At 34.3% G+C, this 16136-nt stretch overlaps 1 protein-coding gene across 2 annotated transcripts in view; it reads right to left on the bottom strand.

Annotated features, from left to right (window-relative positions):
* Nucleotides 1-1609, bottom strand: part of LOC126743748 (uncharacterized) — a 234638-nt gene extending 233029 nt beyond the window's left edge. For both annotated transcript variants that reach the window (XM_050450966.1, XM_050450965.1), the window contains exon 1: nt 1330-1609. In XM_050450966.1, coding sequence (XP_050306923.1) covers nt 1330-1447 — 118 coding nt within the window. In that variant the 5' untranslated portion in view covers nt 1448-1609. The remainder of the gene's footprint in view (nt 1-1329) is intronic.
* Nucleotides 1610-16136: the final 14527 nt, after the last annotated feature.

Genomic DNA, 16136 nt, shown 5'->3' with positions numbered 1-16136 from the left:
GATGAATCTCCATCGGAAGCATCCAACATTACACTTCCAGTACCTTAACATACATCACAAGAAGACTGTTTTGCTATAGTTAGTGACTATGAATGGACCAAGAAAGAAGCAACCAAAGAATTCGTGGCGCAAATTGAAAAGATTCCAAAAAGTTATATTGATGTGAATTGCCTTAGATCCTATAAGGGTGTTTTTGAAGGTGGTAGACAATGGTACAGTGAAAACATCTTGTCGAACTTGCATTGTCTTATTTATTTAATGTAACACGACGTTTCGGTTGGTAAGTATCTCCAACCGTTATCAAGTGTAACAGAGTTTACACTTGATAAGTTGACAAGTTCGACAAGATGTTTTCATCCTATAAGGGTCACAAAGATTCCTTCCTTTTTCCGACGTTGAAGACAAGATCAAGATCAAACGTAAACAGGTCCACAGTGTTAACTGCGCCTAAAATCCATCGCGGTATTTTTGTGTTTGAAGGTCTGCAGTTACAGACTTAAGGGATCAAGTAGGTATAACTACCTACTTGCGTTTTCAGAATGTTATTTTTCGTTTCTTATCTAACGTTTGAAGTTTTTCTGTTTTTTTTTTATGTGCCTACAAGTTTGTTTTATGAATAAAGACGTTTATTTCCATTTTATTGGTTTTTTACTTTTATTTTTACCACAACGCCCTGTATTCTTAACTCTACATGGCCAAAAACTTTTTTTTTTAATTGTCTGATAAATGTTTTTAACCAAACCTATACCGGATACCAGGCTCAACGCGTACTTTTTTAACGTAAAAATGGAATCGTCCGATATTCACCCAAAGCCGGTGTTATATCGGATGCACTTAAAAAATAAATAAATATAATTGAGACAATTTTTAAAATATTTTTTTATGTAATTAAATTTACCAGGTTAACTTCTTATTATAGAATGCATTAGTTAGCATTAATTTCGTATAATAAAAGAAATACAGACAGATTATTAAAAATATCGTCCGATATAACCCCGGTTGACGATATTTAGAAAGTATTTTATTTAGTTTTCGGTTTTTTACGTTTTTTCCTTATTAACATTGAACATATTCATTGGATATCACTGCAATATGATCTCTTTTTACATTATCATATGGTGTATTTGTGCTCGATAACAATATACAGCAACTAAAGCTCAAAAAAACTATAAATAGTCTGGAATTTTTTTTTCATTTAATCATAAATTTCTAAAATTTGTCCGATTTCAAATTCCAGATTGACTGGAAAAACTCTGAACTTCATTGATATCCCGCACCTGAATGAACTTAACTACCATCATCTAGGTCATACATGCATAATATACTTACAAGACTTGCTCTTATCCCCACGCACCACCCCGAGGCACCCCAAAACCAAAAACCACATTAATACAGTCACAAAAGTCACTATCGTCGGGGGGCCGGGGCCCCCTTCTTTCAGTCTCATCTCACGCGATTAAATCATGCTAATCTACAGTCACTCGCGGACACATACAGTTCATTTTTTCCCCAAAGATATGTACATGGTACAGTATACAGCCAACAGACAGGCACGACCGACACCAGCAATTTCTACTAGAATCGGCCTCCCGGTTGTATAGTTGTAAATTTACGCCGAGCGAATCGCGCAACGCGACGGCTCTATATCGATTGCGACGAGCGGCGTCTCTTGGCGTCGAGGCGCGTCATCGTCGCGACGTTGTCGGCTGTATGTGCCACGTGAGAGTTTCTCTTTGCGACGGGGGTGGCGGGGTAGAGATGACAACAGGGGCGCGGAGGGCAGTGGGGGATGATCGACATTGGGAAGGGCGAATTTGAAATGTTTATTGTAGTATATAATATATCAGTGTTATAGTGAAAAGGGGGTGAATAAAGCAGGTAATATATAGATTTAAATTTATTTTATATAAAGCTCACTTAATAGCTGGCATAGTATCAGTAGAAGATTATTAAGTTTAGAACGGCCTGATTTGTTCGGTTACAAGGTCGAATTAGGTGAATTTTCATATACCTTCCTATACGGATACGAAATTTTGTATTGGTTGAATTACCGATTTAGAACTATTTGTCCAATAAGAGACAAGTATTTAATAATAATGATTTTGCCATCGTCTCAGAGAGGATTACGCAGGTTTATCCTTGTACACTTACAAAGAGTTGTTTCTTAATTTATAAACTAGATATTTAAGCTCGGGGAAACTAAAGTTGATATATATGTCGGAGAATCTCTATTATTTTTTCGGTCCATATTTTGATAATACAAGCAATCAATTAAAATGAAATTTGTCCAATAAAATTATGCTAAAGTATGGACCCGTAAAGATACCAACGGGCACTTTTCAAAATTCACTATTAATTCACCGGTTAAATTAACTGGTTAAACAAAAAAATGTTCGGTAGATCTCAGGTTGCCATTTGGTTACTTAAACATTCGGAAAAGCTTTGGTTGATTCTCTTAGGATTTGTTTGACATTTGGCAGTTTCAATAATATTGATTTCTGACTATGTTTATATTTTAATTTTTTTTAACAAACCAAACAAACTATGGAAAATGTTAAAAAGGTTGCCACTGTTTTGATGTTAAAAAAACTAAAAGCCAAACGAAAATGACTCGGTTCTATTGTAAGGGTCCCAGCTTTTGTTGCAATGCTTCCTTATTGTCGGTTCCAATAAACAAACAAAATTAAAAAAAAAATAATAAAGCTTTATGTTATCATTGTACCATTCTCACTTGACCATTAAAATAAACTTACCAATATCCACAAAAAATGAAAATAAAAAATGAGCAACAACAAATGTACAAAAACTAAACCGCCAAAAAGACAAAATTAGATTAGAAGTCTTAGGAAGAATCGTATTGACCGTGATTCCACCTTAAAATCCCGGTTAATCCTTTGCCTCATCGCGTCGGTCGCAACCAGCTGAGTTCACCGGTTAATTTTGAAACGTGGGACTTTTTTGTACCGGGTTAATTCTCAAACGCCTCGGCTACTGCCGGTACAACCTGGGCCCTGTAATACAACCACTACAAGTTATACAATTGTAAAAATATTTTCTACACTTGTAATTTTTCCGTAACAGAACAATCTTGTAATTACCTGAGCGGCTCTAGTGATTACGAAAGATTTTTTACATATGTAGACGTATTCTGTAACACAACTTCAGCACTTGTATATTTGTGTTAAAGTATTTCCCACAATAATTGTAAATAATGTTCTACCCATTTATATCAGTGGGTAAATTCGGTAAACGCAGTATTTTAATATCAACTTTCTCACGGTGAACATTAGTTTTCGTTCTCGGTATGTGGTCAAGTGACTAGGAAAGTGACAACTTTAATTTTCTTAGCGATGGCGAGTTCAAGGAAAGGTTCCGTCTTAGCAGACAGCAATGTCAAAGTCTTGTTCGGGATATTGGAGCCGCGCTAAATAATAACACAATTCGGTGGTATGGATTGACTCCAGAGCAGAAGATATTAATTGCTCTACATTGGCTAGGAAATGGAGGTCAGGATCATGGCGTTTGCGATATGCATGGAGTTTCAAAAATGACTGTGTGCCGATGCGTACATGACACTGTTAATGCGGTAAATGATATAAAATTTGACTAAATCGTGTAAATACATTGGATATTATTTAAAGATTTCATGGCATCGCCGGTTTTCTCGAAGTATGTGGTGCTGTCGATGGAACACTGATAAATATAAATGCCCCGACTATAGATGAGCCAGCCTTTGTAGATCGCCATGGTAATCATTCAATTAATTGCATGGCTGTTTGTGGTCCTGACTTAAAATTAAATTATGTTAGTGCTAACTGGCCCGGTAGTGTTCATGACGCAAGAGTACTTCGTAACAGTAATTTATTTCGAAAAATGGAAAATGGTTGGAGACCCCATCCTAATTCGGTGATTCTCGGAGACTCAGTTTATCCGCTAAAACAACGGTTGAATACACCAACATATGAAAAACCACTAAATCAAGCCCAACAGGATCAACAGAGCTCACAAACGAACAAGAAGAGTAATAGAAAATGCGTTTGGGATTTTAAAAGAAAAATTTCCTTGTTTGAACTACCTACGCGTGAGCCCTGTTTTTGCTGCAAATGTTTTTAAATGCTGTGCCACTTTATGCAACATTTCAAAAGGTGATGGGGATGCGGATGATTTCATGGTAGACGATGGTGAAGAGTTATCAGACAATGAAGAAAATAATGAACATCTCGATGATAATCCCCCTGTTGGAGCGCAAGCTAGATTAGGCGAACTGATTAATTATTGAACTGAATTAAGTAGGATAAGTATAAGGAGATGATGACTTATTTTACCCTATTTTTTCTTTTCCCTCATTAAGTCAGTAATTTAAAAGTCAAAAAGTAGAAATAATGTGATACTAAGAGGATAAGAAATCTTGCAATCATTGTCTTTTTACTTTTCGTTGGAAAGTTGTAACTGAAAACATTTTTAGCGAGTCATGGTATTACATAATTTCACCCTGACGATGAGAAAACCGTCACTTCTAAAGACCGTATTTTTTACCATAATTCAATAAATGCCATAACCCACTTTTAAAAATGCTTACCGGACTAATATTCAGGAATTGCAGATTCTTATTTCGTATTACGATAAAAAACCATAAATAAATTGTTATTGTTTTAATATTTTAAAGAAAAGAAAATTTAGTTGTTTTTAAATTGGTTTTAAAGATAAATTCGACCGCGTGTTTAATAGAAAATATTGGCATTTAAATTATATTATAAGATCATATGCATTTTCTGAATTAAATAATTCGAAAAACACACAGGTGCAGAAAATAACAAAGCGTTTTGCCGCCGCCAGAGGCGTATCAATTCCGAAATTAAATTCTTTACACTATTTTAATATAACAAAAATTTAATCAAACTCTAGTAGTAAAATATGTATATAGGGTGCTCTAAAATTTATTAAAAGCGTGTTTCATTTCTATACTAAAGTTCAAAAATATATATATCTACAAAATAAAGACGAAAATATTTATTTCATTTATTAACAACTTTTATTAACGAAGGATTTAAGCTATATCTAAACTATAGGTACTAGATAAATTATTATAAAGATAAATAGGTCTTGCCGTTTTCTGATTGGAAGTTATTTTGGAACTGCGAGGTAAATTCAGAAAACGGTAACCCGAGGTCCTTTTCTAATTTTAATATTTCCAGCTTGGTTTTATAGTTTTGTAATTTTATATGTTCAATTTGTAGTTTCAGCTTTTCATTTTTATCGTCATTTTTACCCGTGCTTTCGACAACTTTTCTCTTTCCTACAATTGAAAAGTGGAAATTAGAAATGGATAGATGGATGGATTGGAAATGGATTTGATATAAAATTTTGCATTTTACTGTACTTTTTATTTTAAAAGACACATAAAACCCATATACTAGTCTATACGAGTTGATAATAACGAATGACTTACTGGCTTTCCTTGAAGTAGATGGTCCACATTCATGTCTGCTTGGGTGGACAGTTGACTGAGTCTGGGCTACCTCGAACGACTCAGAGACTCCAAGTCCACAAATAATTGGAGATTCCTTTCCAACAATATCCAAAATCATCTTATCTATTTCCGTTAACATGCCTTTCCCACCAGTCCCTGTTTTTTTCGCGTTGTCTATTTTAAGCCAAAATGCGAAATAGTATATTATGTCATTGTGTATATTTTATCTAGAATGGGTTTAGTACCCAATGTCAGAATTACTTGTAAATAAATTATGTTGATTGCTCAATAACGAAAGACTCACCATTGCAGATTTCTTCAAATTCTGCCAGACAGTATCTCTTACGTAGGTCCAATCCTTCTCTACTGAAACTAACCATATACTTTGGGCTACTTGGGCTATTTCCTTCTATTTCTCGACTTTGTCTTGCTTTTTAAGTCTATCTGAGAAAGCACCAAATGGAATTTCCTTGTTTTCTTTAATTTTTCTCAATAACTGCATTTTTCTTTCGAAAATAATTTGTTCAGACGACATTTTTACTAACTGAAATCAGCCTTCTCACCGTATCGCTTATACGAACGAACAAACTAACGAACAACCCATAACTTTTAATCCTAAACAGCTTAAACTCATTTTAACAAGTCTGTTATACATATGTACGCGTAGTCCTACAATTGTAAAAAAATTACAATTGTAGTTGTTTCTGATGTGTTACTGATTTCATCACGACTTGTAGGTACGATAAATTAATTGTAACTTGTAAACTTGTAACAATTGTAGTGTTTGTGTTATAGGGCTCTGGTGTGTCCACCGGTAAATTCAGAAAAGCACCCAACCAGTGGTCCGCCGCTGGTTACCAATCCCCAGGCAACCAAATAACGTTTCAAAAGCGTGACAAAAATGTTAACAAATGACTATAATGACGTTTTGACATGACGCCATGATGACTACAAAAATCATGTTAATAAGTTGCATCAAAATAACGTGAGTTACTTTGACTTACCTACTCTTTCAATGTTGCGTTTCTAAAGAGCCTAAAAGGCCTTTTAAATTAAGTTACTGACAATCAAAATGCAAAAAAACCTTTTTAAACACTTTTTATTCTTTTTTTAAGTATTCATACATCAACTTCTTGATAATATTTCAATAGCAGTTAAACAAGTAACACTTTCATGACTAGAGGTTTTGCTATTAGAGATCAATGCGGTGACATGTTAGAAAAGTAAGAAATCATAAAAACATTAATCTAAAACAAAATTAAATACAATACTCGTTCCAACTATTATTTATACAAAAGGTACTAAAATCAATATAAAATATAATAAAATGAATAAACCAATATCAAAGTAAGGTTATAACGATTGGACCCTGCTTTATAAAAAAAACTGGAAAACCCAAACCGGCAACTATCAATTGCCAGACGAAAATGCTGTAAGAGTATGGTGGTAATAGATTAAAAAACATCACAATAAAGGAAAGTTATCTTGTGAAAGATATAAATCAATATTATCAGATTATTTATACTTACTTACCCGTATAAGTGTACTGCATAACTGCAATAAATATCACAAAACACCAATTTGCACCAAAATGCACAAGTTCACCAACGACGCCGCCGCCATCATGAACGCCATCTACAAACAGAAAAGCACGTGACGATAACTGAGATGATCGACATCGACAAATGACACGGTTAAGGCGCAGTGTTACCAACACTTCAATTTCATCAATTTCAAACCTTGATAATTTATGGAGTATAATTACTTACTAGTAATTTTTTTGCAGGAATGATTTATTCTGTTCATAAATTTAACCTGTCCAAGGCTTAATGATATTTTTACTACACGCCACACTATCCTAAATCAAAATTAAATACACTGGATTTAGCCAGAAAATATCTAATTTGGCAACACCGGACGCCATTCCGATAAAAGGCAGGTCGATTCTATACTTCTATATATTCTTACTTCTATACTACTACTAGAAATGTAAATATGGCTTTGACTGATTTGTTAAAGAGTGAATCATTTGATAACAATAAAACTCATTTGATATCAGTGACCATTTTTTATAGGTCAAAATTGACATTCTAGAAACATTAATGTAAGTGCGTTTTTTACCGTCACAAAAACGGCATTTTGCTGACTACGTCATTAAATGACCATATTTTGACATCTTTTAACGTATTCTGTGGTTGCCTGGGTCTCGACCAATTCTTCCAAAGAACTTTCCCCTAAACTCAATTTATTCACAGTTTATTTATTCCCGGCTACGTTTCTTTCTTTCCAAAATTTATTCCTTAATATCGGATTTTCCAGACATCGGACATCAGTTCCAACATCAACTACTCCAGCACTATATTTTAATTTAAAAGCCATATTAATAAAAAGACACCCTAATTTTAATCAGAATAATATTGAAAATATGTGGAGCCGACAATGGCCGTATATGAAGAATTTAAGGAGAACACTCAAGGGACTACCGACTATTCCTTAATAGCATTCGAATGTGAAGAACTTGAGAATTTTCCTTCCGGTCCAGAACCGGTCACTGACAGCCCATATTCTATGGAAACTGGCAGAGAACTTCATTCGGATCTGCAGAATACCCTTAAAAGCTTACCAGTTAAAAACTTCAACCGTTCGCCTTACGATGCTTCCGATTTACAAGGAGAGATCGAGCAAATTGTACAGCAAGATATTGATAATGTTCCAGGAACTACAAACCGTATTCCAGTGAAAAGAAGGTACAGTGGCGATTGTACGAAACCAGCACATACTTTACAATACACTGTGATGTCTAATGGCCAGTGTGCAAAAAAAATTTTCTGGCCACTTACAATATTTCCGGCAAAAAGGTTGAAACCGCATTAAAAAAGTTAGCCGCTTCAGGTATCACTGAAATAGATCACAGGGGTCACAAGGAACCCTCCAATAAGAAGTCAGAGGACATTAAGAATGTAATCAGAGATCACATCAAATCATTACCAGTAGTTGCTTCTCACTACTGTCGAAGCAACACGAAAAGAAAATATTTGCCAGCTAGTTTAAGTGAGGCTTGTATCTATCAAGACTACGTGGATTACTGTGAAGAGCACGTCGCCCAGCCAGAAAAACTTGGTTTTTATATATCAATATTTGTCTCAGAATTCAACTACGGCCTTCACACCCCAAAAAAGAATCAATGTGACTATTGTACTCAACACAAGAATAAGCCAGATAAAGAAAAAGAAAAGTGTAAGGAAGAATACAACTTGCATTTGATTCGAAAAGAAGAAGCTAGAGAACATAAGAAAAATGGCAAGACTGAAGCTGTTAATAATCCGACTGTTAGTTGTTTTACCATGGACCTAGAAAAAATATTATTAACGCCAAGTTTGCAAGTAGGGCAGCTATATTATAAAAGAAAGCTAAAGACAATTCTACGGTATATGATCTTGCTACTAAACAAGCGACAAACTACATGTGGCATGAAGGTGCAGGTACAAAAAGAGCTTCAGAAATTTCTACTTGTTTGTGGAAACTTTTAGTTTCATTAGGACCCAAGAAAGAAGTGACTCTTTATTCAGATACAGCATCAAGTCAGAATCGCAACTCAGTTATTTCTACAATGTTCCTAAGAGCCGTACAAGAATTACCGATCGAAACAATAAAAGTTTATGGAATCGGGGTACTCAAAAATGGAGTGCGATTCTGTGCACTCTTTAATAGATGCCCGGAAAGAAAAGTTGACGTTTTTACGCCAGAAGGATGGTACATGGTCGCCCGTATTGCAAAAATAAACAAACCATATCACAAGGTTGTGGAATTAGATTATACAAACTTCCTTGATTACAAGAAATATAGTGGTCAAGTAATGACGAAGAAAACTCAATCGGAAAATCGTGAAGTAATGAAATGGATAAAAGTAAAGTGGTTCCAGTACCGCAAAAACGAGCCTCTAACTATCTATTATAAGTATCGATTAAGCGCCAATGACTTTAAGTCACTGAATATTCAACGTAGAAGGCGTAGAAATACATCTGCCATTATAGAAGTACCAAGATTGTACTGCTCCCAACCAAAAATAGAGCAAACTAAACTAAGGGACCTATTAAACCTTTGTCAAGATGGTAGCATTCCATCAACCTATCACGAATTTTATAAAAATTTGACCCCTGAAGATAATGTTCAAGAAAACCGTAATTCGGACAGTGAACTAGAAATCCCAGACTAATATAAAATTATAATTAAAATTGGTGGTGGTTTACCTATTTGTTTTGTAAAATTTCCAAAAATTTTTTGCTATTAAACTCAATTAAAAACTATTATTATTTTATTTTTGTATTTGCTTGTAAAATGATAATTCACTTTCACTAAGTACTAAGTATAACTTAGGTGAGACTGAAGGTTTAAAAACACAAAGAATTAACGTACTGTACCCAGTTAGCATTGTGCTGGGTTGTATAAAGTTAGGGTAAGACAAGTTTGCTTAATAAGGTAATGTTTTATGGATACAATAAACTGATACTTCCTTATTGTTGGAATAATGTTTTGTGGTCTAATAACCACATTTACAGCTATTTCACAAAATAGTCATGTTTTAGGTTGCTTTTTCTAGGTTTTAGCATTTAGCAGAGTGGCTTGACGCTTTTGGAAATCCCGCACGTGCAAAAGTTATGGATATAAGTAAGATATTTTTGTAGAATCAAAACTTAACGCGCCATTTTCTCGAAATTATAGTTACGTGGATTCATTACCTACAGCATAATGTTAGGATTCACTGAAAGAAATTATTAAATACCCAAAATACATATTTACTTATTTTGAATATTTACGCAGAGGTCATAAAAAAATCAAAATCTTTGTCAATGGATATATAACGCCAATTTAACATTCTGGGCATATTAATAATATATTTCAATTTTAAAAATATTATTTTTTTATGTTATATGTCGAAAAATGGCCAATCAGGCAATGTTATAATTTTTAGAATATCACTTTTTTCTCAAAAAAGTTAAAAATTTAATCCAGTATCCCAGTTAAAATTAGGACAAATAGGACAATTTTCCTTCAAACAAAAAACTGAATACGTCAAAAAATAGTCAATACGTTTACGTAAAATCCATATAAAATACAATTACGTAAAATACATTTTTCTGCTTAAAAGGAAAGAAGTTTTTTGTTTTCCCTTTATTTTGATGCATCCTGTATTTAAAGTTATTTTATTAAATATAAGTTTAATTTAATAAAGTTAAGTTTTGGTTAATAAATTTCTTTTAATTTTTCTTTAAATATCGACGATTTTTTTTAGAACACTTGAAACTTCTATACATCGTCTTGCCCTTAATCCAAAAGTTGTCTTTCTACTATTCACCTCTTCTATAATAATAAAGTTAAATAAACCTTAATTAAGGTTATTCAAATTCGCCAACGAATCCGACTCCGCAAGAATGTCGCCCTATCTAAAATAATTGAATACGGGTTACACAATTGAGAGTGGTCAGGCCGGGAATCCAACGTCAGTCTCTCCCTCCAAAGGGCCCTCTAAAAGGAATTTGGAAGGTAAAAACATCAAAGGCCGTAGTTATTGTAAATGACAGCTAACGTGACTCGTTTTGTTTTTGTGACTTTCAGGAGGGTACAAAGTTATGTCGGTAAACAAACGATGATTGCCTGTTTCCTGGAAAATAGGAAAAGGGTTATTAGTCCTTTGGTTATCCGAGATTTTAGTCTCGAGTGCACGTTGCCATTGTTTATGCATAGGTTGTTTAGGGTTAGGAAAACTTAAAAGGTATAAAAACGGCATTCATCAATATGACATCTCGAATAATTTTAGACATTTGAGCATTATCTCGGTGGAAAGATATAGCAGCCATCTTCAATCACAACTCCAGAGTCAAATGGTTAGATTAACGTTCTTTTTACGTTCACAAAAAAGGCCCCAGCTTTTTTTATTCTCGTTTTGATATCCACAGTTGAGTTTCACTTATCATTGATGTTTTTCCTAGAAACACTAATCTATGAACTTTCTCCAACGGGACAGCGATACCATCATCCCCAATAATCACATAAAATATTTTGTTTTCATGATATTGAGTCTAAAGCCAAACTGTGTACAAGTAACGTAATCTTCTTCATTAGGATTTGTAGAACTTCTTCATTATTTGTGAGAATAAATGTATCATCGGTATATCATTTACGTTGACCCTGTTTCTTTGAGTTTCATTAGTAAGAGCCTCAGTTTCTCTGAATAGAGATTCAAAATCATGCTTGACGCTAAATTCTTTATTTGATAGTTGATGTTTAACCGGCACTGCATGACTACTGTTATTACGGTTATGGCCTAGAAGGTGAAAATCAGTCATAATAAAATTTACGCTATTTAAAATAAGAAGTGAAGGAAATATCAATATGTTTAGCTGAAACACAATCTCTTGCAGGATGATATTCTAGGTATAAAGATCATCGTGCGAATAACTTTCTTCTGTTGAATTATAACTTCATAAGCCCTAGCACAGTTACCACAATCCAAAATAACGTTGTTAAAACATAAATGGATGTTGAAGTATTAATATAGTAGTAACAAATTAATATCAAGCCTACAACCTATCGAAGCTGCCACAACACAAAGCTATAATAGGAGATCTCGTTAAAAACAAAATTTATTGTACAATATCAAGTAAGTCCGGGGTAAAGTAAAACTTTCAAAAATGTTGAGACAGGTGTCCACGCAATGAATCTTATACCAAATCTGACCAAGATACCTATATTGAGATCTTTTAGGAAAAATAAGATCAACTCAGTTTTAGTTTTAGTTTGAGTATAGCAGTTTTTATGTTTTTAACGGCCAGACCAATATTTTTACTTAGATCGGCTATATCCAATCCTGATTACACTACAGAAATTTCATCCGGACGAACATAAGCATCTGTCAATAAACAAGTATCACATTTTAGGTTCACATGTTGTATCCTGGATACGACCTCCATACCCGATTTAGGTACAATTTCGGACTAGCCGTCTTCATTAGAAGCGACATATCTTGCCAGCGAGAAGAGGGTCTAGAACCCCCAGTGTTTGATTTTATGTGGTTCAAAATAACAATTGAAAGCTCCACAGAGTATTTCTGCTTCCTGTATAGACCACCCAGCGATATCCACAAGAGACGGCTCTTCACCAACCTTATATTCTAATACGCTGTATTGTAATACGAGCGAGATTTTAGAGGTAATTTTAGCATGTATGGAGGCTTATATTCCGAACACCTTCAAAAGCCTTTCAGACAGCAAATCGTGGTTTGATAAAGGTTACACCAAGAGAGTCAACAACAAAAATGCTACTTATCGCAAATGGCGCTAAGACCCAAGCCCTGCAAACCATGCAACTTTCTTGTCTTGAGAAATGCGTTCAAGCATACGATCGATACTGGCTGGTGCCAGATATCTTTTCCATCTATATTTCTTGGTTTTAGAATTTGCAATTAGCATTTTGTCATGGCGTACTTTATCAATAACAATACCTCTCTAGTTCCTAGGCCGTTACGAAAATTGAACTGAGTGTTTCCGATTCTTTCCATAAGCTTATATACCCTGCCATGTATCACTCTCAAAAATATCTTTAAGACGTAACTCATTATACTAATTGTTCGATGGTCTTCAAATTTTGTTGCTCTTTTTTTTCTTCAGGGTCATGACAAATGTTGATTTCACCCAATCCGTCGGTATTATTCCGGTCTTGTAGATAGAGTTTTGTTAGGGCTATAAATCCTTTATCGCCTAACAGCTTTAAGATTTTAGGGCTCAGATAATCAGATCCAATTGATTTCCTATTTTTGTCGGGTTTTATCAATCATTCTCTACTTCGCTTTTAGTAATTAATGGTCCTAACATAACACCAATCATATCATATTCAGATCTTGCATCATCAAAAAGTTCCCTAATATAGTATTTCCATCTATCAAGTAGTTGACCTCTTGTTTTGTTTCTATCTTGGTCTTCTAGATAGTGGGTTAGAGTCAGTCGATTACTGATGGTAACTTGCTTTATTTTTTATGGTAATTAGATAAGTCATGTTTTGCCTCGTAGTTTTCAATCTCTTTACATTCATTAGCATTACAGCTTCGCTTTTGATCGTCTGGCTCAGCGTCTTATTTCACAGTGTATCCTGTCGTATTCCTTCTCGCTTTAATTCTTACTCTAACGTTTTTGATTCACAAGGTATAGAATGTCATCAACAAAGCTGGACGAGTCTTTGTTTTTTCCTCCTCTCATCTCCCTCAATTCACTCTCTTGTACTTCTTTCAATATGTTTCCAGATCTGCTCCTAATTTCTTCCACACCATCTTGCTCTTGAACGGATTTCATTCCCTCTTCTTAAATACTTGTTATATTTACTCTCTTGGTCTCATGTTTGTGTTTGTCTCTACTCAGTGTAGTTGTTCTGTTGGGCTTCCTGACTTTCACAAAACGCAAACTTAATTTTCCTACCAGTGTAGGTAGTTTTCTACCTTTTGTAGACAGAAGAGAGTTGGCATACCTCTTCCCGATGCAAATATAAATCAATTTTATTTCTTACAATTTCTTTAGGTGAATCTGCAGAAGACCTCCATGTATATAGACGGCGTTTTAGCAACGTGTTGGTAATTTTAGTTGTTTTTCTAAGCGTTAGAAGTCTGTCATTACGTATACTCAAGTTATAGTGTCCTTTAATATTTTCCTATTTTTCTTTGTTAATCTTGGCGTTAAAATCGCCCATAACAATGATTATTTAGTGTCCCTTTATCAACGCTAGTACCTGAACTGAATCATTATAAAAGCTCTCGAGTTGTTTGAGTGAGTTGTTCTTCATCGTCTGTGACATTATTGCTACTTCGTTTCTCTGTTGTCGACTGTCTTTTCTGTAAACTACGGTATGATCATCTATTACTATTTTTTCGGAGTTAGGTCAATACATCTCACTTATTTTAAGTTTACTGATATGTAGTCTCTTTAGCTTTTTTAAAAAGATGTGTATTTTTCCAGTTTCGTATATACCTACTCCTTAGATATTATATGTACCTACTTTTATTTCAATACATAATAACTTGAATCAGAAAAAATATAAAGAAAAATAAAAAGACAATAAGTTCACGCAAATTTAGAAATCATAGCAAAATTAAGTTCTCAAATCGGAATAATCGAGTTTTTGAGGCCGTTGTCATCCAATATTTCCTCAAAAATCCCTTTGCAGCCTTTACAAATAAATGACTCAGTGAATCAACCATATTCGTCCGAATATTCTCTAAATATTACTGAAAATTATGAAAATAAGTTAGAATTAATTGTAACCTTAATAAGTAATTTAATTTTATTGTTATTTCAAAAATTAGGAAAACAGAAAAATTGTTCAACTGTTATTGTTATCAAATAATAAATAAAAAAATTAAAATATTTATTTAATTGTTGGAAAATTAAATAAAGTTACAAAGAATGTTTGTTATTTTGCAATGTGCAGTCATAGAAAAAGTATAGGGTGCAACGCGTTTGAAATCGGCACTTTGCATCCACATGTGACTCGGGTGACCACTCGCCTAACGGCTCCGACAATAAACAGTCACACCTGTGTGCAAAGCGCTTTTTTCAAAACTTATACAATATACTATTTCCGTATAATGACATCATCGAGATAAACTAGGGTTATTTCCCGACCCATTCCACGTAACTTTATTCCTAGGCTTTTCGAAGGTAGCTGGAGTATTACAGAGCCCAAAGAGCATGCCTGTAAACTGCCAAAGTTCCTTTTCGCAGCCTCTTTTTTTTGAGCATATTTTTACCTGCTGACATGCATTCTTCAGATCCAGCGGTAAAAACCTTTATGACCCCGATAACGTGTACAGGGTTTTCTCAATTCTTGATAGGGGCATTTCTTGGTAATATCATTCATTCGCCTATAATACACACAAAATTTGGTGGATACATCCTTTTTCTTTACTAACACAACTGGAGATGTCCGAGGGCTTTCGTTCTATCACTGCTTAAATTTAAATTTTGAGGAGAATGGGCATTCAAGAGGGGTTGTTGCATATAAAGGTTATGCCTCAGTGAGGGTTAACAGAGGCCAATAGCCTTAAAAATGTTAATTAAGCACTCTGGTCTGTGAGATTTTATATTGCTTATCAAACTATTCGTATTGCCCATATACAGCTCTCACCAAGCTGATGGGGCCATTAGTTCTTTCCTCCTCCAAAATTTAGCAAAATTCTTCGAATTTGGTGTTTTTTTCAAGAGATCCCTTGGGGGATCTCTTGAAACAAACATGGAAGAGATTGCTTGTATGTGATGTAAAGACAAAGTCAACAAAAGGAAGTTTTTGAAAACAGATGGCTTAATCTATGATAATGTCTTAAAAACATGTGTATAGGTGTGGACTATGCTGTAGGATGTATCGGTTTGGTGGCATCATGATTTAAGTAGTAAAAACGTTTTTCAAGTAAATATCCCAGCTATGTAGTTCTGATGGTGATGAGTGAACTCATCGAAATGCATGACTCTAGACTTGGCATTTTAATTTGTGGGAAAAAGTCTTCATGCCCTTCTCAACCCGCTATATTTTTGATCATGCCAGTAATGCTGAAATTGGAACCGTCAAATTTGAAGATAGCGATCAAATAATAAGTTATTCCAGTTAAATGTTATTAAAGCCTGAG

The sequence above is a fragment of the Anthonomus grandis genome, chromosome 13 (assembly GCF_022605725.1).
Source record: "Anthonomus grandis grandis chromosome 13, icAntGran1.3, whole genome shotgun sequence".
Taxonomy (NCBI): Eukaryota; Metazoa; Arthropoda; class Insecta; order Coleoptera; family Curculionidae; genus Anthonomus; species Anthonomus grandis.
This window is presented reverse-complemented; position numbering and strand designations above follow the sequence as displayed.